We start from the raw sequence: 25883 nt of genomic DNA on the forward strand, positions 1-25883 counted from the left end.
ATGCATAAACAAAAGCCAAATGCCATTTTATGTTATGAGCATCCTTTGGTTTGACTTGGCTCCTTCTAGGCAGCTTCCATACACCCAGCTGCCCCTACTTGCCTCCTTAAATATCTCGTCCTCCTCCCGCAGGCGCTGTTTTTCCACCTGGCGCCGACCACTCTCTTCAGCCTCTCGTATCCGCCGCTGGCGCTCGGCCAGCATGACAAAGGCATGGATCCTCCTCTCCTCCTGCAGTCTCACCAGCTCTTTGGACAGGAAGTCAAACATGTCTGCCAGTGCCCTTCCTTCCAGTCCAGCCAAATGGTTTTCAACCAGTGACACCTTGAAAAGAATAACATAACTTTAAGGACACAAATTCCACTATGAGTGGGGATTATTAGAAGAGGCACCGGATTACTCAAAACTCTTGGCAGTCAATTCACTTTCAGAATGCATTTAATTTTTATTGGGAATATTACCTCTCGATTGACTCCATCCCAGGTTCTTATGAGGAAAACGGAGGCATAAGAAAGTCAATTGTTTGGTCAGTCACTGATGGACCACAGCCCTCAAATAAGCAAGAGAATTTAGCAAGACGTTTTTGTTAGTGACCATAGAGAATGTTTTTTTTTTCCTTTCAATTTTATCGACAAGGTAAAGTGTGTCTTCCCAGACATGAAGGGAAATGTCAAGTTTTTATTAAAGATTATATTGGAGTTTAATTAAATTGAATCTCCTAGAAATTCACTCGTGATACCTGTTAATTTTTCAATATCTTTCCTTTCACACAAGTTAGGAGTTAAGATCTTGAATAACATGAAAGTAGAAAACCTTCGTATTTTTTAATCTTTTCATAACTTTGAAGTCATTAACAACAATCTTTGAAATAGCACAGGAATGGCTGGGCATAGTGGCTCAGGCATGTAATCCCAGCACTTGGGGAGGCTGAAGCGGGTGGATCACCTGAAGTCAGGAGTTTGAGACCAGCCTGGCCAACACGGTGAAACCCCGTCTCTACTAAGACTATGAAAATTAGCCAGGCATGGTGGTGCATGCCTGTAGTCCCAGCTCGGGAGACTGAGGCAGGAGAATCACTTGAACCCATGAAGCAGAGGTTGCAGTGAGCCAAGACTGCGTCACTGCACTTCAGCCTGGGCGATAGAGTGAAAGTCCATCACACACACACACACACACACACACACACACACAAAGCTCACAGAGTGATGGGATTGTGGGGCTGTTTCTTTTTCACCATTTCATGAATTTTTATTAGAATGTTGCTGTGCCATGATAAAATCAAGGGAGAAAATTTAACAAGAAAGTAACAAGAAAAAAAAAAGAAAACCTTGTGCTCATGTAAGTTCCTCTGCCGCTGTAAGGCCAGGGTCACTTGCTTCTCGGCTTTTTTCACCAGCTTTTCATCTTCTTGTAGTGCGTGGCAGGTGCGCAACTCCTGGATCAACTCCAGTCGCTTTTCTTTCCCTTCAAACATCTGTATCAAATCAAATCAAATCAAATCAAATCAAAGAGAGACCTATAAGTTACCATCCCTTTGTGCCAAGCACTAGGAGTCACACGCAGTGATTTGTGAGACACTTGTGAACAGTGGGTTCTGTCCTGCCTTTTGGGTTCCACAGAGCGGATGTGTCCCACAGAGCTAGAGTTCAGCCCTCTTTTCTGTGCCTTCAGCTTCTCAGGCAGAGAAGGGGCATAGTTTTCAGTGAGCTGTACTTAGTTTCTGACAATACCTCTCAAGGACAAGATGACAACTCTAGGGTCATATTAAGAAACCAGAACCTTCCCCTCATTTCCTGTGCTCCTTCGATAATAAACCTGAGGATGGCATTTTTCATGGCCATATTTCCTTTTCCAATAAATCTGTCCCTGGTTTGTGATAATCTGTTGTCCGAATTTAACTGTGGCATTTCTCTTGGGAAAATACTGAAAGGAGAGTAACGAACAGTGCTAAACATAAGTTATTCATCCAGTTGAGTTACTCATCATATCTGAATCTCTTATGAGTTATAGCTGTCTGGGGAAAAAAATTAACTGGGGCTTTATATCAGTCCATTTTTTACGTGAAGTGTGCCTGCTCCAGCAACACAAATAATCTGGCTGAGGCTTTACAGTCAGGAAGACCAGAGCGGAATTTGCTGGCAGATAACTATATCTCCCTCAGACTCATATTACTTGCCTGTAAAATGAGATTATGGATAGGAAAAAAAATGAGACAATACATGTAGTGCAAAGAATAGTGTGGGCATATAGTAAGGGTTCAAAACCATAGTTCATTATTTAGCTATTTCATTTATAATGTAGGTATCACCAGACATACGCAAACTCAAATAATTGTATTATGACTATGTTAAAAATTAGGGAATCCACCTAGTTGATAATGCTTAAATAGCCAAAATTCAGGTGAGAAAATGTATGGATTTAACAATTCCAAGGAAGAAGTCAGTTTCACACTGCCTTAGTTACAACCATGGCAAATAGCAGGTAGGTCCTTCCTGCCTTTCTCCTTGACACTGTGCCACCCACCTGGACAAACGATGTCACCAGAAGGAAATGGGACACCAGAAGGAAATGGGTAGTCAATTTAAGAGTTTAGCTGAATAGGATAGCAGGGTGCAAAAGGGAATTCACTCCAAGGAACCAAGCACATATGCATTCTAAAAAAAATTATTCTCAAAAGAGAAACGCAGGGCCAGCAGTTGGACCTACACACCATGTTCTGAATGACTCTGCCCCGGAGTAACTTTTGAAGGTAGATCACAGCCATTTCTATTTCTTCTTCTTCCTAAAAGAACAAAGGGAGAACCAAGCAGCTTGAGAACTGCAGTAGTCCAAGCATCAAATATTCTTTTGAAGACTTATTTCAAGCAAAACAGACTGTGCCAGATGCCGAAAAGATTTAAAGAGAAATAAAACATGGTCCCTGCCCTTATTGAACATATACTATTTTAATGTTACTTACATTAAAATTCATTATTTTCATCATTAACAAACCATATTACAAGCAAAAAATTCACGCCCTGCCATGCTATCCCTACAAATGAAGCCACTTTCATTTCTTTATATTCCTTTCCAACAAAATCTTTCTTGAAGCAACAAGTATTGCTGATAACATCATTTTTGCAATAGGATTTTTCACATTTGATCATCAGTAGACAAAAATACACCTAGTCTATTGTCAGAGTAAAGTACTTCTCACAAGAATTCAGCTATGCTGATAAAATCAGAATATAAGAGACAAGGTTAACCATATATAAAAATCATCTTAAAAACTGTGTGTCCAAAGCAGAAAAAGCAAGGTCTGGAAATCTAATTAAGGTTCCTTTGAATGTAAAAAGAAAACAGCAGTCTAATCGATGACATTAACACACATGAAAGACAATGTGTCAGGCTGAGTGCAGTGGCTCACGTCTGTGATCCTAGCACTTCGGGAGGCTGGGGCAGGTGGATCACCTGAGGTCAGGAGTTTGAGACCAGTCTGGCCAACGTGGCAACACCCTATCTTTCCTAAAGCTACAAAAATTAGCTGGGCGTGATGACACACACCTGTAGTCCCAGCTACTCATGAGGCTGAGGCAAGAGAATCGCTTGAACCCAGGAGGCAGAGGCTGCAGTGAGTCAAGATTGTACCACTGCACTCCAGCCTAGGTGACAGAGCGAGATTCTGTCTCCAAAAAAAAAAAAAAAAAAAAAAAAAAAAGACAATCTGTCAACCAAAGGCCTGCGCAAAGTCTAGAAAAGAGAATGTTACCCAGCAGCACATCCCAGCCGGCTGGTGGGAGCTTTCTGGTCCCTCTGCAGGAGCCACTCATCAGAGGCAGTAACAGGGGTTAGTGTGGTCTCCCACCAACACCTGCCCTCAGCCAAGAAACACACCAGCCTTCTGAATACAATTTGGCTTCTTGTGAGGACTGTCCTATATTGAGAAATAATGTGCTGACTGGCCAACAGGAATAGCCTGATCTAGTAGGCAGTTATGGTTCTCTCCGTAAAGTAATAAATTTGCAACATGGCATCTCTAACAGTTTCCTGTGGATTTGTTTAGTCTGAGTCAGTCCTCTAAATCCTAACCAACTCTGCTACCTTGCTCAAATTGAGTCTGGTGAGATGTGGCCCTGGGCAGACCCTTTGAGTCATTCCCACCCCAGAAGCAAGCCTATCTTGATGACACCTCTGGCATTTCGTTCCTCTTCGACTCCAACAGTCATCAGCCATCTCTCCATATGGGAAGATAGTTATGGTAACTGATCATCACTCAATCTTCTTTTTCTATTTCATATACATGAGCACTACCTTCTGATGCTGATTTTTCATGGAAAGATTTTTTAAATTGTGTTTTTATTTTTGAAAAGAACTGGGTTTAGATTTCATTTCATCTCGTTTGTTTTTGTGTGTGTCTGATGTTTGCTACATAAGAATAAAGACAATATTTAAGTTAGAGCTTGGGAAACTAACACTGCTAAATTAGATTTGCTTTAAGCTAAACTATCCTAAGAATAAGCTGACAACGATATTGAATTTAACATTTCAACTAAAAAGTTTGCAACTTACATTGGAAGTCATTTCCAAGGTTGGAGTTGGAAGCCGAGGTTGAGGTATTGGGTTTCTCTGAAGGAAGCGAGGGGGTTTCCTGGCTTCAAGAACTTTGTTCTTCTTATCCAACAGTGCCTGAAATAATGCCAATTAATAGAATCTCTTATTTTTTTAACAAAAATTTGCATAAATTTACGGGGTAAAAGTGCAGTTTTTTACATGAATATATTACATAATGGTGAAATCTAGGCTTTTAGCATACCCATCACCTGAATAACGTATATTGTACCCTATATTTTCCTTCATTACCAGATCTAGGTCACAGATATAAATATTAATCAGAATATTAATATTCTCTATGGTGATGCTAGGTCAGTTTGAGAAACACTACCAAGAATGTGTGTATCTCCCAAGAGGTGCTACGATATTCCTAAAAATACGTTAACCAACCAGCCTGACCAACAGAAACCCTGTCTCCACTAAAAATACAGAATTAGCCAGGCATAGTGGTGCCTGCCTGTAATCCCAGCTACTCGGGAGGCTGAGGCAGGAGAATCACTTGAACCTGGGAGGCAGAAGTTGCAATGAGCTAAGATCGCGCCAGTGCACTCCAGGCTGGGCAACAAGAGCGAAACTCCATCTCAAAAAAAAAAAAAAAAAAAAGTTACCCACTGACTAAACATGGTTATATTCTTGGTGGATTCATCATCAAATGATGAGTAGAGAAATAAAATGTGGTATATCCACACAATGGAATGTTACATAATCATAAAAAAAGAATGAAGTACTGAGATGTATTAAAACCTGGATGAACCTTAAAAATGCTATGCTAAGTGAAAGAAGCCAGATGCAAAAGGCCATATACTGCATGATTCCATGTATATGAAATGTCCAGAATCAGCAAATCCATAAAAAGAAAGTAGAATAGGCCGGGCACAGTGGCTCACGCCTGTAATCCCAGCACTTTGGGAGGCTAAGGTGGGTGGATCACGATGTCAGTAGATCGAGACCATTCTGGCTAACACGGTGAAACCCCGTCTCTACTAAAAATACAAAAAAAATCAGCCGGGTTTGGTGGCGGGTGCCTGTAGTCCCAGCTACTTGGGAGGCTGAGGCAGGAGAATGGCGTGAACCCAGGAGGCAGAGCTGGCAGTGAGCCAAGATCGTGCCACCGCACTCCAGCCTGGGCGACTGAGAGAGACTCCGCCAAAAAAGAAAAAAGGAAAGTGGTTGCCAGGGGCTGAGGGGAAGCGGGAATTGGAATTGAGCACTATTAGGCCTGGGGTTTGTTTTGGGGATGATGAAAATATTCTGGAATTAGGTGGTGGTGATGGTTGCACAGACTTGTGAATATGCTAAAAACTACTGAATTATATATTTTAAAAGGGTGATTTTATTGTATGCGAATTACATTCCCCCCCGCTCCCCAAAATAAAGCGGGCAAACAAAGACTGAAGGAATTCGTGGCCAGCAGACCTTCCCTGCAAGAAATGATTTTTAAAAAAAAAAGTTCTGCAGGCAGGTGAAAAATGGAATAGATCAAAAACTTAGATCAATATAAGTATAAGAAGAGCAGAAGAGAAGGAATAAATAAATTATATTGTTTTTCTTATTTTTAATTGATCTAAAAGATAACTGCTAACTAAAGCAATAAAAGTAAAATGATTATAGCATAATAATCTGATTATAGCATTTGGATGAGTGAAATGAATGACAGGAACATCACAGGGATGGGAAGAAGGAGTTGGGAATAATCTGCTCTAAGGTGTCCGCTCTACCCATGAAGTGGCATTGTGTTATTTGAAGGTGTATTTTATTATTTTATATGTATAATCATACACTGGTCCACAAAGCAAGCCTCATGAAATTTCAAAGGATAGGTACCACACAGACTATGACCTCTGATTACAACGCAATTGAGTTAGAGGTTAATGAGAAAATGAGTTAAAATTCCTGCATATTTGGAAATTTTAAAACACACTATTAAATACTCACAGATTAAAAAATTATAATGGTTTTTTTGATATTAGATATTAAGAATGACAAATACTACATATCAAAACTAATGAAATGTAACAAAAGTCAGCATTTTGAAGGAAATGTTTAACCTAAAATACTTATATAAAACAGATGAATGCCTGAAACTGATGAGCTACATGTGCAATTTAAGAAAAGACCTGTGAAACAAACCCTAAGAAAGTAGAAAGAAATATAGAATAAATATAGGAGTAGAAATTAATATGATTAAAAAAACATATAATACAGGAAATCAACAAAATCAAAAGTTCATTGTTTGGAAACATAAATATTAAGAAAATAAGCAAGCCTTCAGTAAACCTGATTAAGGAAAAGAGTTAAGGCATAAATAAACAATATTGTAAATGAAAAAAGTAGACATAAGATAAAACAAACATTTAAAAGATTATAAAACAATACTATCAGTAATCATATGCCAAAAAAAATTGAAAAGGTAGGTGAAATGGAATTTATTTAAAAAAAAATTTACCAAAAGTAATTCAGAAGAGTTCTACAAGTTGTAAAGAAATTGAAATAGTGGTTAAAATTTTTCCTATGAAGAAAACATTAGTCCCAGATAATTTCATATGCATAGTCTACCAAACTGAAGGAACAGATCATCCCAATCTTATTTAAACTCATCCCAAAAAAGAAAAAGGAAGGAATATTCCTCAGTTAATTTCAGGAGACCTGCATAATTATAACACCAACCCCATACATAGTCAAAATGAGAAAGAAAAACAAGAAGGCCATTTCACTCATGAATGTAGAAGCAAAATCCTAATCAACATATGAGTAAACCAAATCCAACAAGGTATTGAAAATAAGCTGTATGCTTTGACCAAGGCAGGTTCTTTCCAGGCATGCAAGGATAGATTAGCATTTGTAAACAATTATAAATGTTGCTACAATAATTTAAAAAATAACCTGTATAAAAATTGTGTGATAGAGATAAACATTTGATAAAATTCAACATAAACACATGATTAAAGGCTTTAGTAAATTAAGAATAGAAAGGAACTTCCATAACTTAATAAAAAGAATCTATAAAAAATCTTAATAGAAAGTGAGAGAATGATGAACACAGCATTCAGGATGGGTAAAAGGAGATGGGGGAATGGGGATGAGGTGAGAAAGAATCACTTTGATATACATAAATTACTGTTAAGGTCCTGTTTTGAGGATAGGTTACCATCAATCTTTATTAACTACTAAAATCAACTGAACAAACATGAATGGGTCAGTGATTAAAGCGTATCATAAACCAGTGGGCCTTGAAGTGTGATTCCTGGACCAGCAGCAGCAGCATCACCGGGAAACTTATCAAAAAGGCAAATACTCCAGCCCTACCTCAGACCTACTCAATCATAAACTTTGGGGATGGGGCCCAGCTGCATGTGTCTTAACAAGTCCTCCATGAGATTCTGATGCACAGGAAAGAGTAAGTACCACCAGCATAAACCACAGATTCCGTACACCTGCAGTCCAGCTACCAAAAGGGAAAGCCCAGCTGGTGGATGACATGCTGCGGATCCTGGGGAAGGCCATCACACATTTTCCTTTAGAGCTTTAACTAGATGAGAAAGGAGTTGAACGTAACTCTTTTTCTTCATATGCCCTAATCACATGAACACAAAAGGGAGAAAATCAGGCCTATTACAGCTATTAACACCAACAATAGAAACTTGCTACACCTTAGCATAGTGTCAAATTTTATATAGAGATCCAAGTTGAAAACGCTTTCAGAAAGTAATATGATTTCTGCAAATGGGGAAAATAATCTCCAAGAAGTTTCCTGAAGTGTGAAATGAGGGGAAATCCACACATTGGTTCAGCAGAGCATGGGCAATCTCAGAAAACTGCAGAGCAGAGAATGTAGGTCTATGTTTGACCCACTGGACATTGCTGCAATTTTTGGAGTGTAGCATTTATCTGCAAAAATCACATTAGAAGCATTTTGTCCTCCAGATAATGATTATACCTTATGAACCTCTGCCAACTCATAGTCCAACCTTGCTGCCCTCTTCAGAAAACCAGCTTTGGTGGTAATGACTTTAGGTTTTGGAGCTCTGATTCGGGGTTGTGTCACAAAATCTGGGAGACGTGACTCAAGTTCGACTAATCCTATGAGAAGGAAGTACATGTTTTTTAGTATCCAGTGCTTACGTTTATTATTTTTAAGGTATATTGTTAACTTTTGTAGCTGTTTGCCAAGTAGTTTCATTAGAATTGTTGAGAGGGTGTATCTCATATAATAGAATGAAGTGTCCCTGAAATGTATTAGCACATTTCCATATAATTAACTCATATTCTCAGTGACTTAGACTGTAAAATGAGAAATGCATTCTAAAGTGAAACTATTGCCCTACAAAAAAGTAGCAATTCAATAATAGTAATCAACAGAAAATTAATGATTCTATGATATGTGGTGCCACCCTTCTAAAGTAGACGTTCACCAATTTATTACATTTAGCTCCAGAGATGGCCAGCCAGAGCTACAAGTTCAGCAGTGTAACCAGCAACTCGTGATCTTGGCCACATGATACTTTAACTTGTCAGTGAAATTAAATAACTAAATAAGCCTTTTTTGAACTTCATAAGAGGTATAGCCCTCTCCATGAACTTGTCCCCTGGTTCCCCATCCTCTTGCCCACTAGTTTTTTGACATTTCTTTATAAAGGGTTGATTTCATTATACATATTTCTTGTTTGCTTCAAAAACCTGGTATAAAAGTTTTCTCTATTTCATTGTTAAATAACTTTGATTATTAGTGACATTAAACATTTTTTAACATTTAGTAGCTAACTGAATTTAGTCCTTGCTGAATTGTTCTATAGCAAGGACTATAGTGTGTCTATTTGTGTGTTCTATAGTGTGTCTATTTATTTATTTGGGTCTTAGCAGTTTTTATTGGTTTGTATGAACTCACGTTAATAATGTTAAACCTGTTCATCAGTGTTTATTGCTGATATTTTTATTGCTTAGCTTTTAATCTAAATTTCTACATTTTGTATATTTGCTCATATTTCTGAGATAACCCTCTTATAGCGGATTTCCAATTATGTAAATTGCTTACCTTCATAGGTGTTGAGATAGTAGTTTTTTACTACAAAGTCCTCTGAGTTATTGTCTGGGAAACACCCAAGACGAGACAGAGGTCCATAGACTTGTGATGCATAATCAGAATAATCCTTGATGATATTTCTTCTCTCCAACTTCCCTTCTATGTTCTTTCCCTTTCCTACAAGTTTTCTGATTGCTAAAATAAAACACACCTCCATGACTATCTCCAAAATATTGCTCTGAATTATACAAATGCAGAAGAGTAAGCCAATTCTAGTGTTATTCACAGAGAAGCTATTGAAATGAATGAATTTCATGATGACTCACGACAGCCAGAATGTAACACTAAAAACAGAGGTCTGCCATCTGTGTGGCCCAGATTGTCATGAGACAGGCAGGAGTCACAGAAGCAGAATCAGCTAGTGCCCTCAATCGGTACTCGTCAAAAATATTTTATAATTGCATTTCAAACTCTAGGCCAAGAAGAGGTATTCAGTAAAAGTTTGTTAAATGAATGAAACTCAAAGCAACTGGAAAATACATGTTCAGTGGGGGAACTAGGGAATTATTCTCCCTTACAAGAATAATCAAAAGCAAAGACTATAGGTTCATCTTGGTTAACACCAAAATAAACCAAAGACTGTCCCAGCTTACAGTTTTTTGGCAGTCAGAGGGAAAGGCTCAACTGTGCACATGAGGAGTACACTCATCTAAAGAGTCACGCTCACCACCTCCTGTGCTCCTTTTCTCTCAGATCCCATCACAGACCCAAGCCCCTTTGGTGGCTCTACATTGTGCACTTTCAACGGGGGTAAAAATCTTATCACAAGATCGTGACGTCATGCTGCCAGAGGGGGCCTGTGTGCCACTGCTGTCTTGGGGATGTTGTTTATGTTTGATCCTCAGCACTTTTGGGTGTGACTTGGGTTTTAGAATTAAGTAAAAATGATTTAAATTTTATTATTTGCCTACAAAAGTCAGATCTATCATTAGTTATGCCAAGTACTGAAAAAAATGTTGATCATATCTAAATAAATATCTGGCAGTTAAGTGCTCTTTTCTCACATCAAGAAAAAGTTAAAATTTAAGTTCACTAAACATAATTGTAAGCAATAATTTGTTTTGTGATTTTTTATTTTTGTTAGAAAAAAATTTTGAATGATTTTTTAAAATGTGATTATATTGTGAATGAGTGCATATATAGTCTGCACATGTAATTGATACCATTTATTTATTTATTTTGAGACAAGGTCTACATCACCCAGGCTGGAGTGCAGTGGTACAATCATAACTCACTGTAGCCTTGAGCTCCTGGGCTTAAGCTGGGAACCTCAGCTCCAAGTAGCTATGACTACAGATGTGTACCACCACATCTGGCTAAGTTTTAAAAAAATTTGTAGAGATGGGGTCTCACTATGTTGTTCAGGCTGGTCTTGAACTTCTAGCCTTAAGCAATCCTCCCACCTCAGCCTCCCAAAGTGCTGGAATTGCAGGCGTGAGCTACCTCTCTTGGCCTTAAATTTTTAAAATATAAATTTAACTTGAATCTTTAATTCAGTCATTCTTAATCTTGCACTGAATAAAAATAATAAACCATATACTTCCTCTTTTAATGTATAAAGTATAGATATACATATAGTACGTAAACATACATATGTTATATATGTGGTATTAAAATTTCTTGTGGCAAGGTGATTAGGAAAAAGGATGTCTAAAACGTCACCTTTAAGGGCAAAATGAAAAAAGGGTAAGAAACAGGGCTCTTTATCCAGGGCTGTGGACCATGAATATGGGGAACCTAACACCTATCCCACCACACATACATACAGACACACACATACACATACACACACACACACACACACACATTATCTCAATAACTTGATTACCTGTTAGGACACCATCACTTGATTTTCTTAGTAAGGGAATTTCCTCCACTCTTCTACCTTTAAGAAATAACTCATCTCTCAGCCCTTACCTATGTGATTCCCAGGACCAAAACAGAATTATATCATAGTTAAGTCAGGTTTGGTCAAAGATCCAAAGCAAAGCCCACTTTTCCACTGTCTTCATTGTTCATACTACACCATTACTTGATACATGTGTGCGCTGAATTGTTGCCATTTTTGCCTCTTTTGCCTCCTGCAGTTTAGACCACCGTGCATTCAAGTGCTTCATATTCACTTCATTCTGATTCTCTTCACGCTTCCTCAACAGCTCTTTTAGAACTTCCAGGCGAATCTCCTGCAGTCTTCAAGTAAATTACAAAACATAAAGAAGCATATGGCATCTCAAACGGAGAGGAAGGGAACGGCTGCCACAGACCGGCTCTTCTCTGTGGGCTGGTATCATGTTCACGTATTGTCAAAAGACCACTCTGGCAAAAGTATGACAGATGAATTCAGGGCGTGGGGGTGGCACTCAATAGAGACTCTCTATATAATAGGAATATATATGGGTGTAGTTCTCAAGGATGAAGAAGAGTATGCCAGGCAGATGGGGTAAAAGAAGGGCTCTCTAGGCAGATGGGCCTAAAGGAACAGTAAGAGGTTTGTGCACAGTGCCAGGTCGAGTGGTATTCCTGGAGGGTTACGTAATAGGGGGAGTGAAGAGGAAATGTGGTTCTGGCATGCTGTCCTAAGGAATGAGGTAAAAATGCCAGTGCCTGGCATATAATAGGTACTCAACAAATCTTTGTTTCTTTTCCCCCTACCTTCAACTTGTTCTCCTTGGGCTACCTTGCTCATGTGCATCCAACAATGCACAGATGACTGTGTAATCTGTACCTCCAGCTTAGATATTTCTTTTTTCTTTCTTTCTTTTCTTCTGAGACAGAGTCTCGCTCTGTTGCCCAGGCTGGAGTGCAGTCGCCTGATCTAAACTCACTGCAGCCTCTGCCTCCTAGGTTCAGGCGGTTTTCATGCTTCAGCCTCCCGAGTAGCTGGGACTACAGGCGCCCACCAACACACCTGGCTAATTTTTGTATTTTTAGTACAGATGGAGTTTCACTACATTGGCCGGGCTGGTCTCGAACCCCTGGCCTCAAGTGATCCCACCTTGGCCTCCCAAAGTGCTGGGATTACAGGCGTGAGCCACCACGTCCAGCCCAGCTTAGATATTTCTGAACCAGAATTTCCATCTATTTGAATCTCCAGCTGCCCCTTGACAATTAAAAAAACAAAACAAAACCCTACTCATTTGTTCCCCCAGAAGTCTGCCCCTCTTACACCTTCTTCCCGCTGCTAAAGATCTCTCCTCGTAAGTGCTTCTTGTATTCCCTAGCTCATGTCTGGTCATCTCACTCCTAACATGGACTCCTAGCTGCTAGTCTGTCCTCCTTCCAATCTTTGCTCCACCCAGCTGTCAAGGTTTTCCTTCCTAAAACAGAGATTTGAACATACATTTTACTCCTGCTTAGAAATTCATACCTGAATGTATTCACTTACTCATTTGCCAAGTATTTATTAAGTGCCCACCATATGCCAGGCAGGAACAACAATGTACAAGACAAAACACCTTCTCTCAACAAGCACTGTTCCGGCGGAATAGGCATATGAACCAACATTTCCAGCACAAGGAGATACATACTAGGCTAGAAGAGTGAAAACTCTTCCTGGAAGAAGAAAGGATAGGGCAGGGGGAAAAGAGGGAACAGGTGGGGAAGCCTTCCTTGGAAGAGCTGTAAACTCAGGATTGGGATTTGCCACATTGACAAGGGAAAAGCAGGGCCTCAGCAGGGGAAGCTGAATGTTCAACTCTAAAGGACTGGAGGGAGAACAAGATGTCACACAGGCAGGGTTTCTCAGAGTGAATGCACTTGAGAGGGGTAAGAGTGTAGTGACAAATGAGAATGGAGTGGTAGGCTTTGTGTGTGTGTGTGAGAGAGAGAGAGAGAGACGGAGTCTCGCTCTGTCACCCAGGCTGGAGTGCAGTGGCGTGATCTCAGCTCACTGGAGAGGTAGGCATTTTTAAAACTAAGCCACACACCCCAGTCACTTTTCTCTCTAGAGTTAGAAATGCTAGGTTCAATTTTCCGTGTCACCACTGACCTCAATCTCTTCAATGGTAAAGTGGAGGGAATAATAGTACCCTCTTCATGAAGTTGTGAGCATTAAGTGAGTTAATGTATACACAAAGTGCTCTAACAGTAGTCTCAAATTTCAGAGTGCAGCATAATCTAGAGCACAGGTTCTGATATGGATTGCTGGGTCCCAACCCCTGATTCAGTAGGTCCTGGGATGGGGCCTGATCACCTGCATTTCTACCAAGTTCCAAGGTAATGTTGATGCTGCTGGTCTGTGGACCACACTTTGAGATCTATATGCTTAGAGCATCATCTGGTAGGTAGTAAGCCCTCTATAAGTGTTCCATGCTCTATAGATATCTTCTTCTTCATCTGATATCATTGACAGAACTCCTTATAATCCACTCATCACCATATTATTATTATTGTTATTATTATTATTGACAGAGCTCCTTACCATTCACTTATCATCTGATATTGACAGAGCTCCTTATAGTCAACTAATCGTCATCATCATCATTATCATCGTCAATCTGATATTATTGACAGAGCTCCTTATAATTCACTGGGGCAGGAAGGGGCAGGAAGATGGGCAAAGAGATGGTGCAAAAGATCTCAGACCAACACCTCTGAAGTATTGGTCTACCTGATAGTTTCTGATATGACTGTCTGATATTACTATCTGCCTGATGGCTTCTTACCTACCCTTCAAAACCCAGCTCAGAAGCTACCTCCTCTTAGTAGTTTTCTTTCTCAAATCACCCACCTTAAATAGAACTGTTTTTTCACCTGGGTTCCACCAAGCACTTTTTGTACAGAACAGCACATCACCTGATAGGCACAGCCCAAGAGGGGTTGGTCTAAGATCTTTTGTCCCATCCTTGTCCACCTTCCCTGCTCCCCCTGCCCCAGTGGACCATAAGGAGCTCTGTGAGGAAGAGCAGTTTCCTATTCATCCCTATTTTCCCAGCTCACAGCACAGAGCCTAGCAGGTAAAAGGGACTCAAAATACATGTATCAAAATTGCCCTCAGTTTAACAAATGTACTCGCTTTCTCAGGTGACGCCTTCACTCTGGCCAGATACATTTTTAATAGTTTCAATGCCTTTTGAAAAGACACATATCTTTCCAAAGTACAATAATAAATTTAAATTTCTGCCAACAGGATTGAGTATTTGACACCTACTTTACCCCAAACACTATTTTTTAAATTAAATTGCAAGCTTTTATCAAAACATCCCAAAGCCTAGATTCAGGCTTAATCTGAAGGTGTTGGAAAAAATTAACATATTCCAAATATAGCACCAAGCTGAGTCTCTAACTCTCTGGGTCCCTCTCTTGTGTGTAAGGGTCCTTGGTAGCATTGCTATGAACAATAAAGTACGTCAGCACAGCCTAGCACAAAGGACAAACTCAGCAAACGCCCTTCCTTTGTTCTTGCTAGAGAGTTATAATTTTTTGGTTCTCATAATCTCTTATCATTTCCACATATCAGCAACAACTCCATTGCTGTAAATATATCAGTTAAAATAATTCAAAATCCAACCACAAGTACCTCAGCATATTGTTATTTATGTATATTGTTATATAAACTCATCTCTTAATGGAAGAATTCCATAATTTGTCTTTTGAATAGGAAATGCCCCATCAGCTCTAGCTAGAATGCAAGGCATCCTGACTGTGAATACAGTGTCTTGGGGGTGGAATGGGGGGGGGCAGTGGGTAAGAGCTAGGACTAGTGCCAAGGCTGTTTGAAGGGATACATAGAAAGCCCAGGGACTGGGACAGTGGCACTGGGAATGAACATGAAGGGACAGTTTGAAAGGTGCTTTGCAGAAATTAGTGGGATTCTGTGACAGTTAAGATAGCTACTAAAGAGAAAAGGGAAGAGAAGAATCAGAGATGCCCTTCAGGAGTTGTTCAAACCTGGGTTCCATGCTGACCTTCTTCACACACACAGAGGGCATTCTACATTTGTATGTTATTGGAGAGAAGAGTATACAGAGCTTCTGGACCACCTCAGAAGCATGTGACTGCTCCTGAAAGAAGCGGAAGCCCAATTTCCTATCTCTATATGTTGAGGATTGCTTTTCAACCCATACATTCGGGAGAATGCTTTGCAGATATAAAGTATTAACATTATTCCCACCAGTACAGGAACAGTTGCCTGGGTGACAGAGAACCTACTTTTCAATCTCCTGCTCTCTGAAGGCCCACTCCTTCCTCTCCATTTCATTCATCATCTTCCTCCTCTTCTCAAACTGGGAGGTGTCACTCAGAGCGGGGAGAGTGGCTTCCCAAGCACGCTTCTCGCGGGCTCTTTCTATCATCTCCACCTCAGCTTGTCCTGCTGGGAGACCCCGACCTGCAGGATGAAGCAGCACAGCTTAGGAACAAGTGGGCCAACCCACACACCGCCCCCCCCAGTATATAATTAACTCCCTGTCAGTTCCTTTCCTCTTCTCTAAATGTGAGGGCCATGACAGGATAACATGACATTAGGGAACAGCCTCTAGATGTGCCTCACAGCTTGTGTTATCTGTGCCTCACTGCCTCTTGTTAGTAATTGCACCATAAGACATTTTAGTTGCATGTAAGATGCTGGAATGCATTTGAAGAATATTAAGGGACTACTGAATAATCACATCGTGGAATGCTCTGTAATAAACAAATTTACATACTGAAATACAAGGCGTTTTCAGACTCCAGAGGTGGGAAAAATATGGGGTAGGGAATTTGTTGGATAAAGGTGAAAAATACATGTTTTTTTTGAGTCAGGGTCTCACTCTGTTGCCCAGGCTGGAGTAGAACGGTATGATTACAGCTCACTGCGGCCTTGACCTCCCCGGCACAAATGATCCCCCCACCTCAGCCTCTCAAGTAGCTGGGACTACTGGCATGTGCCACCACACCTGGCTAATTTATTTTGATTTTTTTGTAGAGACAAGGTTTCACCATGTTGCCCAGGCTGGTCTCAAACTCCTGGGTTCAAGCAATTCTCCTGCCTGAGCCTCTCAAAGTGCTGGGATTACAGGTGTGAGCCACTTGGCCAAATACTGTTTTTAAAAAGTAACAGAAAATGAAGACACTAATCACTAGCTGAGAATTCACCATCTTTGGGTTTTGTCCCCACAGTGCATGTACAATTTAGGGCTATCTCTTACCTTCAACTTTAGGCATTCGAAGACACAATACCCGTAGGTCAGGCAGGAGGATAGGGACAGCTGGATATGTTTCCTGACCAGCTCCGAGGCACTGGCTGAGACCTAAACCTACGTATGCCTCCCTGGATCAAGTTTTGAGGATGCCAGCACACTTAGGTACCTAGCACCTCTAAATGTGGCCTTGCAAAAGCAAGTAAAGGAAAGGGAGGCTGGAACAAGTTTCCTGTTTGATCACTGAACCACAATAAGTCAACCTTTGTTTTATTTTCATTAAAAAATATAATTATACAGAAAAATCCAAGGAAATAAGTCACAAGTCATATTTTTACCATGTACAGTAGGGCATGCCTAAGATTTTTGTCTTATTTCAGATCTTTTGTAATGTTTATGCTTTTAGAAAGCAAATAAGTAATATATGAATTCACAATCTCTTGTTTTTAATATTAGGGTATTAGCCAGGTGTGGTGGCAGGCGCCTGTAATCCCAGCTACTCGGGAGACTGAGGCAGAAGAATGGCTTGAACCCGGGAGGTGGAGGTTGCAGTGAGCCGAGATCGCGCCACTGCACTCCAGCCTGGGGGACAGAGCGAGACTCCATCTCAAAAAATAAATAAAATAAAATAAAATAAAATTAGGGTATTATAGAGAAGGCTAAAGCTCTGTACTCTGCTTCCTCATTCTGATCACCTTCCCAGAGGCAGTCACAATGATGCATTTAGTGAAGAGGAATACTACCAGCTCATCTTTTTACTTTTATAGATGTATAAAGAAGTAAATAAATCTGTATACAAAACAACATATATATGTATATATATGTATCTACATATTATTTTGTGGGTCTTGCATGGCATTTTCTTTAGTAATTTTAAAAATAACTATGAAAATCATACCATAAGTATGCAGACTTAACAACTGTACACATTTTGTCATATATACTTTACATTTTTTAATAAAAAATTGAAACATTATAAATAAAGCCGATGTACCTTTTAACTACCACATTGAGTCCCATTGCCTTCTCCCATTTCCCAAAGTAAACACAAAAAGGAATTTGTGGATTTCCATTCAATCTTAACATTTTATATACAAATTTATGTGTCTATGAATTATAATAATAATGAAATCTAACATTACTTAAGCACTTTTATTATGCCAAGCACTTTTTTTTTTTTTTGAGACGAAGTCTCGCTCTTGTCACCCAAGCTGGAGTGCAATGGTGCAATCCCGGCTCACTGCAACCTCCGCTTCCCGAGTTCAAGTGATTCTCCTGCCTTAGCCTCCCTAGTAGCTGGGATTGCAGGCACCTGCTACCATGCCCGGCTCATTTTTTTTTGTATTTTTAGTAGAGATGGGGTTTCACCATGTTGGCCAGGGTGATCTCGAACTCCTGACCTCAGGTGATCTGCCCACCTCGGCCTCCCAAAGTGTTGGGATTACAGGCGTGAGCCACTGCGCCGGCTATTTAAGCACTTGTATTATGCCAAGCACTTTTCTAATGCATTCAATCTTCAACAAATCCCTATCATGTAAACATAATTATGCCTGTTTTACAAATAAAGAGACTGAAGGGCTAAAAGGTTAAGTAACTTGCACATGGCAGTCTGAACATTATATTTTTGTGCACTATACTATACTTCCTCTCTAGTAAAAACAAATATGAACCAAAAATGAATTATATAGAAGCAAGACACAGTACTGATGTTTATTTAATATTTATATACATGGTATTGTACTATAACCATTCTGCAACTTGCTTTTTTAACTCATCTTTGTTTTGGAAGCCTAGCTGTACTGATGTATACAGATCTGGTTTCCTTCTTCCACTGTAAGGCTTTATTACAATTTAAGCTATCTATCTTCTCAAATGACATTTAGATTGCTTTTAATTTTTTGATCATACATAATGTTGCAACAAACATCCTTGTACTGGTCTCATTGTACCATATGTGAGCTTCTCTAGGATTCTTAGAAGTAGAAATGCTAGAGTCTAGCAGCTACATCACAAAATATGATCATTTTTAATTCTGGATATTGCTTAATTTACCCTCAGAAGTATATTTTTGCTCCTGCCTTCTGAGATCCCCTGATGGTTCCTCTCCCATGGTGCATGCTTCACTTCCTCCCACATTGCATCTGCCCAATTTCAGCTGCTTTTTGCAGTCCTTACAAATATTTAGTGGTTCGTGAATTACATATATTTTTAGTTTTACTGAAAATGGAGTTTGTGGGAGTATTGTTGTTGTTACTTTTGTAAAATTTCTGGGAAGAGAAGATGAAAAGTGCTAATTTACCCAGGCATAGTTATATTGAGAGTGGGAATCTGGATTAGAACTACTTTAAGGTATAAATTATTTGAGGGAGAAGTCTTATCTCTTCAAGCCTGAGTTTCCCATTGATAAATATGTTCTCTCTTTTCATCAAATCTTTATGTGCTTAAAGAATAATTTATAATTTTCAACATAAATCCCTTGCACACGTTTTTGTTAAGTGATTCCCTAGGCACTTTGTTATTCATTGCTATTGTGCATGTAATTTTTTTCAGCCAAGTGCGGTGGCTCACCTATAATCCCAGCACTTTTGGAGGCTGAGACAGGAGAATTTCTAAGTCCAAGAATTGGAGACCAGCCTGGGCAACATAGTGAAACCCCATCTCCACAAAAAAATATATTTTTTTAATTAGCCTGGCATGGTGATGTGGACCTGTGGCCCTAGCTACTTGGGAGGGTGGGGTGAAAGGATCACTTGAGCCATAGGGTTTGAGGCTGCAGTGAGCTATAATCACATTACTACACCTCAACCTGGGCAACAGAGTGAGACTACATCTCTAAAACAAATAAATGAATGTAATTTTTTTCAATAAATTTTTTTTGGCAGAGTCTTGCTCTGTCACCTAGGCTGGAGTGCAGTGGTACAATCTTGGCTCACTGAAACCTCCGCCTCCTGGGTTGGAGTGATTCTCCTGCCTCAGCCTCCTGAGTAGCTGGGACTACAGGCAAACGCCACCATGCCCAGCTAATTTCTTTGTATTTTTAGTAGAGACGGGGTTTCACCATATTGGCCAGGCTGGTCTTGAACACCTGATCTCAGGTGAATAATGTTTCTTTTCTTTTTCTTTCTTTCATCTTCTTTTCCTTCTCTTTTCTTTCTTTTCTTTTTTTTTCTTTCTTTCTTTCTTTTTTTTTTTTTTTTTTTTTTGAGACAGAGTCACACTCTGTTGCCTAGGTGGGAGTACAGTGGCAAGATTATAGTTCACTGTACACTGTAACCTTGAACCCCTGGGCTCAAGCAATCCTGCTTCAGCCTCCTGAGTAGCTAGGACCACAGGTGTGCACCACCACACTCAGCTAATTCTTCTTTTGTAGAAATGGAGGTCTCACTATGTTATCCAAGTTGGTCTTAAACTCCTGGCCTCAATCAATCCTCCTGCCCTGGCCTCCCAAAGTGCTGGGATTACAGGTGTGAGCCACTGCACCTGGCCTCAACAATGTTTTCTAATTGGATATTGCTGTCATATAGGAAAGTGACTGATCTATGTTGACTTCTTGTTGAACTCTCTTTTTAGTTCTGATAATTTATTTGATTTTCGAAGTGAGCATGTGTGCATATAATGATAGTTTTGCTGCTTCTTTCTCATCGCCATGCCTCCATTTTTCTCTTATCTTGCTGCACTGTCTCTCCTCAACAAGGGTGCTATTGCCATAATGGGCAGATAATTATTTGTATGAAACTACCCCAAGCAGCACAGGATGTTTAGTATCCATGCCAGCCTATCTGCTATACCCTGTCCCATGAGCTAAATGCCAGAAGCACTTTCTAATCATTATACATAGAAAACACCACTCATATTCCCAAATGTTCCTGAAAGGAGGGATCATAGCCAGGCTTGATAAACTCTGGGCTAAGGTCTTCTCTACGCTGTTAAATAGTAGTGATAATGAGCATATCAATGTCTTTTTCTTTTAGGGTAAAGCTTCTGAAGTTTCACCTTTAGTATGATGTTTATTACAGGCTGGGGTAGATTATTAAAGTTTCCTTCTGCTCCCAGTTTATTCCAAGTAAATGTCATAAATGAGCATTGCATTGTTATAAAATACTTTTTTCTGCATCCAGAGAAGGATTTTTCCTATGTTTTCCATTAAAATGGTAAATTACATGAATGGCTTTCTGGTATTGCAACAAACTTGAATTTCTCTGATTAACTCCATTTGGTTATAAGTCACTCTTTTAAAATACAGCAAGATTAGATTGCTAGTGTCTTATTTAGAATTTTTTGCATATTTCTTCATATGTGAGATTGGCTTGTAAGTTTCCTTACTAGTATAGTTGGCCCTTCATATCCAGGGGTTCTACATCTGTGGATTTGACCAAGTGCAGGTTGGAAATATTAAAAAAAAAAAAACTGTGTTCTGAACATGTACAAACTTTTTTTTTGTCATTATTCCCTAAACAATACAGTATAATAACTATTTATGTAAAATTTACATTGCATTAGGAATTATAAGTAATCTAGAGATTAAATATATGGGAGGATGTGTGTAGGTTATATGCAAATACTATGCCATTTTACATAAGAGACTTGCGCATCCAAAAATTTTGGTAGGGTTGCAGGGTCCTAGCATCAATCTCCTATTAATACTAAGTAACAACCGTACTGTCCTTACTCAGTTTTCAAATCAAGGCTATACTGGTCTCATAAAATGAATAAATTAACTTCTATTCTGTGTTTCCTGGAAGAAGTTGCATAAAACAGTTTATTTGGTCCTTAAAGGAGTGGTAAACTTACTTGTAAAACTGTTTAGGCCTGGTGCTCTTAAAAGGATTTTTTTTTCTATTTACTAAGTCCATTTCCATAGTTACTCTTCTATTCAGGTTTGTGATTTCTTCTTAAAACCAAATGAGCAATTTATATTTTCTTTAAAAATTATATAATTTATCTAAGTTTTTTTTTAATTTATTTGAGACGGAGTCTCGCTCTGTCACCCAGGCTGGAGCACAGTGGCGCGATCTCAGCTCACTCACTGCAACCTCAGCCTCCTGAGTAGCTGGGATTACAGGCACCCACCACGTGTGGCTAATGTTTGTATTTTCAGTAGAGACAGGGTTTCACCATGTTGGCCAGGCTGGTCTCGAACTCCTGACCTCAAGTGATCCGCCTGCCTCAGCTTCCCAAAGTGCTGGGACTACAGGTGTGAGCCACCGCGCCCGGCCTTTCTAAGTTTTTAAATATAGGGCAAAAGATATTCATAGCACTCTCGTATTTCTTAAATTGTTCCTTCTGTAGTTACTCTGTCCCACTTTCAATCCCAACACTCTGCTTGCATCTTCTGTCTTCTTTCTTGATGCTTCCTACAAGAGGCTTGGCTGTATTATCACTCTTTATCAGAAAATTACTTATGGCCCTAATGACCATTTCTTTTGCCTTTTAAAAGATCTGTATTATCAACTATTTATTTCAACTCTATTATTCATTTAACATGTGAAGACTGAATAGGTTTAAAATGTAAAGCACTTGGATCAGTTTTTGGCACATCATAAGCATTCAATTTTATCCCCGCAGTGCTTACAGTGTCATCCTTTTTCACTGTCGTTATTTTTCCCTTATCTTTATGTAAACTTTTTATGAATGTACAGCATACATAAACAAAAACAGATATCCCAGCTAATCGGCACCCAGATCAAGGAATAGAATATTACCAGAACACTAGAATGCCCATGATACTCCCTTCCCAGTCTCTACGTGCCCCAAGGATAGCCTACCATCCTCATTCCTAATGCGTTCATTTAGTTTTGATTGGTTTTAAGTTTCATGTAAATGAAATCACAGTGTAGGCATTCTTCTGTATCTTATTTTGTTCAGCATTATATATGCGATTATATACACATCTACAATCTCCCTTGTAACCACACGCAGTTGTACTTCATTCTCATTATTATATAGCATTCCATTATGTGAATACACTATATTTTATTCATCCATTCTATGGTTGATGGACATTTGGGTTGTTTTCAGTTTGGAGTTATTATGAATAATGCTGCTGTGAGTTTTCTTGTGCATGTCTTTTGGTGAACACACCTATGTATTTCCGTAAGTAGAATAATGTGCTTTTTTTTTTTTTTTTTTTTTTTGGTGTATAGTTAGGAGTGAAATTGCTGGAGTGTAGCTATGAACACGTTACATAAATAAATTTACTTAATCCTTACAATATCCTATGAGATAGATTTCTTCTTATGTATGAAAATGCCTTTATTTCACCTTCACTCGTCAATAATAGTTTGGCTGGTAAAATAATTCTAGGTTTGCAATCATTTTCCCACATCACCTTAAAGGCAATACTATAAAATATCAATCCTTTTTTTTTCCTTTGTAGGTAATCTGAGTTATCTTTCTAATAGTTTTTTCACTTTTTCTTTTTCTTTTATTAGGAGGTGTGAGTTTTTGAAGAATCATTCTGCTTGGTACTCAGTGGAATTTTTCAGGGTGAAGGCTAATGTCTTTCTTCAGTTCTGGGGAGTTCTCAGCCACCGATTCCTGCATTGCTTCTCCACCATTTTCCCTGTACTGATGTCCTAGCACCCACAGCTCTTCCTTTTCTTTTATCTTGTTCTACCACTATATGCTGCATTCTGGAATATGTGTCCATTCAATCTGTCATTTCACTAATTTGCTCTTCAGTTCTGTCTGTTCTACTATTGAGTTCATTTTATTTCAAACATTATAGTTTTCCTCCCCCTTGATTCCAACTGGTTCTTTTTCATGACTCCCATTCTTGTTTTTGGTGTTGCTATTTCCCCCTTATCCTTTTGAGAATATAGAAGGCACTTCCCAAGTCCTTTTCAGATTGCTCCATTTTCTGTTCACTCAGAAATTTCTTCTCCCATTTCCTTTATTTGTTGTGGGCCACTCCTGGTGTCTCTGTTCCTTGTGTGCTTTGGGGTTCTTGGGTGGAGATCAGCTGCTGGCTTCTCTCATAAGCACCCTGGTCAGTAAGCAGCCTTGACCTGCAAGTGGCTACTACCTAACCTCATCCTTCAGAGCCCTGTTCATCACCACAAGATGAGGAGTCCAAGGCCCCGTGCCCACCTGGAGCTATTTCCACGTGTAGAGGTCCTGGAAATCCTACAAATGGCCCAAGCCTGCTTCCAAAGTCTCTATGGGCCTCTTTACAGGATTCAGATTCCTGAGGGCATACTATATGCTGCTGTTTGTTCACTCTTAAGCCCAAGGTGGGGCCAAACGGCAGCTGTTTGTAGGGATGTGTGAACATTGGGAAGAGCGAGGTAATCACGGGCATGCATGACAGGCCCCTCAGATGTAGAGCACAGCCAGGGTTGGGAGAGAAAGGGGCAGGCCACAGTAGGCTCTCGCCTCGCTGCCACATTACAGTATAGAATCCCAGGAGCCTAAGAATTCCAATTTAAACTTGTCCTTTTAACTCGTTATGAAGATGTTTGTGAAAAAAACCAACGTATTTTACTTAACAGTTCTTAGCTTGATTTATAATTTTAAAATATCTATACGCATGGTAGGTGGGCCTCCCTTAGAGTCCTGGGTCCCACACATGGTAGGAGTAGGCCTGGCTCATAGAGGCTTTTATTGACACTTTAACCTCAGTTCTGCTATGACAGTGCACCAGATTTTTTTTTTTTTTTTTTTTGGCCTAGTGAAACATTTCTGAGCCTCTGCCTGGCTCTTGTCCTCCTGCAGTTTAATGCCAAGACCTTATCACACCAAGAGGTAAAGTCCAAGGCCACAGGCAGGAATGCCTGACTCTGTTCTGTCTATTATCTTCATCGGGCAGGCACCAGGCTTCAGCTGCACCTGTGTGCAGGAGAAGGACGCTGGCCCCTCCAGTTCAGGCAGGTGACTTGGACCTGGTTCCCTGCCATGCACAGCTCCCACTTACCACCAAAGGTCCCCAGCTACTTCTTTATTTAGGAAAAAGTCTCCATTTCTACAATACGAATATTTTCTTTCTTGCTTTTAAGTGTGTCTATATGTTTATTAATTTTTTCCCATACTTTTTATGCATTCAGAGCAGAAAGGGAAGGTTTCAGCATATTTTTAATTTGCCATCTAGGCCTGAAAGTAGAGCCTCTGCTTTAAAGTACAGGTTTTGGGCCAGGCACGGTGGCTCACGCCTGTAATCCCAGCACTTTGGGAGGCCGAGGCGGGCAGATCACAAGGTCAGGAGATCGAGACCATCCTGGCTAACACAGTGAAACCCCGTCTCTACTAAAAATACAATAAAAAAATTAGCCAGGCACAGTGGCATGCACCTGTAGTCCCGGCTACTCGGGAGGCTGAGGCAGGAGAATCACTTGAATCCAGGAGGCGGAGGTTGCAGTGAGCCAAGATCCCACCACTGCATTCCAGCCTGGGCAACAGAGTGACGCTCCATCTCAAAAAATAAAAATAAAAAAAAATGGGTGTTGAGAATGCTTAATCTGGATTCATAAAGTGGGCAAGGAAACAAGTCAAAACTAGAGCCCAGATATGAACATTTTCTTTGCCTGGGATGCAGACTTGATCACAGCTATCTGTTACAATGCGGGGAAAAGCAAACTCCTTTAAAAATCATTACTGTGTACCGACTGTCTCTGTGTCCTTGGAGGAATTAGTTAACCTCTCTGGTTCTCAGTTTCCCAGCTATTAATACAACTGAGTGAGTTAGATAAGCTAATTTCTAATAATCTCTAAAAGTACTCTCACTTATTAATTATATAGGTTCACATAATACAGGCCTAGGCCAGATTTTATTACATTCTAAGAGTTCATTTCTGAGCCTGAAAGATATTTAGCATTTCAGAGATAATATCAGGTCATCCAAATCATCTAATAAAGTATATAAGGGAGCTTTGGTAAATTAAGATATTTTGGCAAATTAAGATAATATTACATACATAGGAATGTGCATTCAGTATTTTACACTCAAAAAAAGCTTATGTGTAAAGAAGTATGATTGCTCAATAAAAAGGAAGTGATTCACTAGGAGAGAGAAAAGAGAGGACATAGGTCACTAGTTAGCAAAGCAACTACAATATTAAGCTGAAATTCAGCTTCACAGATAGAGTACGATAAAACTACTT

At 39.6% G+C, this 25883-nt stretch overlaps 1 protein-coding gene across 5 annotated transcripts in view; it reads right to left on the minus strand.

Annotated features, from left to right (window-relative positions):
* CFAP91 (cilia and flagella associated protein 91) overlaps positions 1–25883 on the minus strand; it is a 66726-nt gene that overhangs the window by 26481 nt on the left and 14362 nt on the right. For 3 of the 5 annotated variants that reach the window (XM_045384683.3, XM_045384684.3, XM_005548056.5), the window contains exons 7-14: positions 15821–15998; positions 11703–11860; positions 9623–9805; positions 8528–8670; positions 4549–4665; positions 2711–2782; positions 1328–1474; positions 103–324 (exon numbers count right to left, since the gene is read on the minus strand). In XM_045384683.3, the coding sequence (XP_045240618.2) occupies positions 103–324; positions 1328–1474; positions 2711–2782; positions 4549–4665; positions 8528–8670; positions 9623–9805; positions 11703–11860; positions 15821–15998 (1220 nt within the window). Of the gene's footprint in view, positions 1–98; positions 325–1327; positions 1475–2710; positions 2783–4548; positions 4666–8527; positions 8671–9622; positions 9806–11702; positions 11861–15820; positions 15999–25883 lie in introns of all 5 variants that reach the window. The other 2 variants (XM_074033379.1, XM_065539165.2) reach the window with 1 other exon arrangement.

The sequence above is a fragment of the Macaca fascicularis genome, chromosome 2, assembly GCF_037993035.2.
Source record: "Macaca fascicularis isolate 582-1 chromosome 2, T2T-MFA8v1.1".
Lineage (NCBI taxonomy): Eukaryota > Metazoa > Chordata > Mammalia > Primates > Cercopithecidae > Macaca > Macaca fascicularis.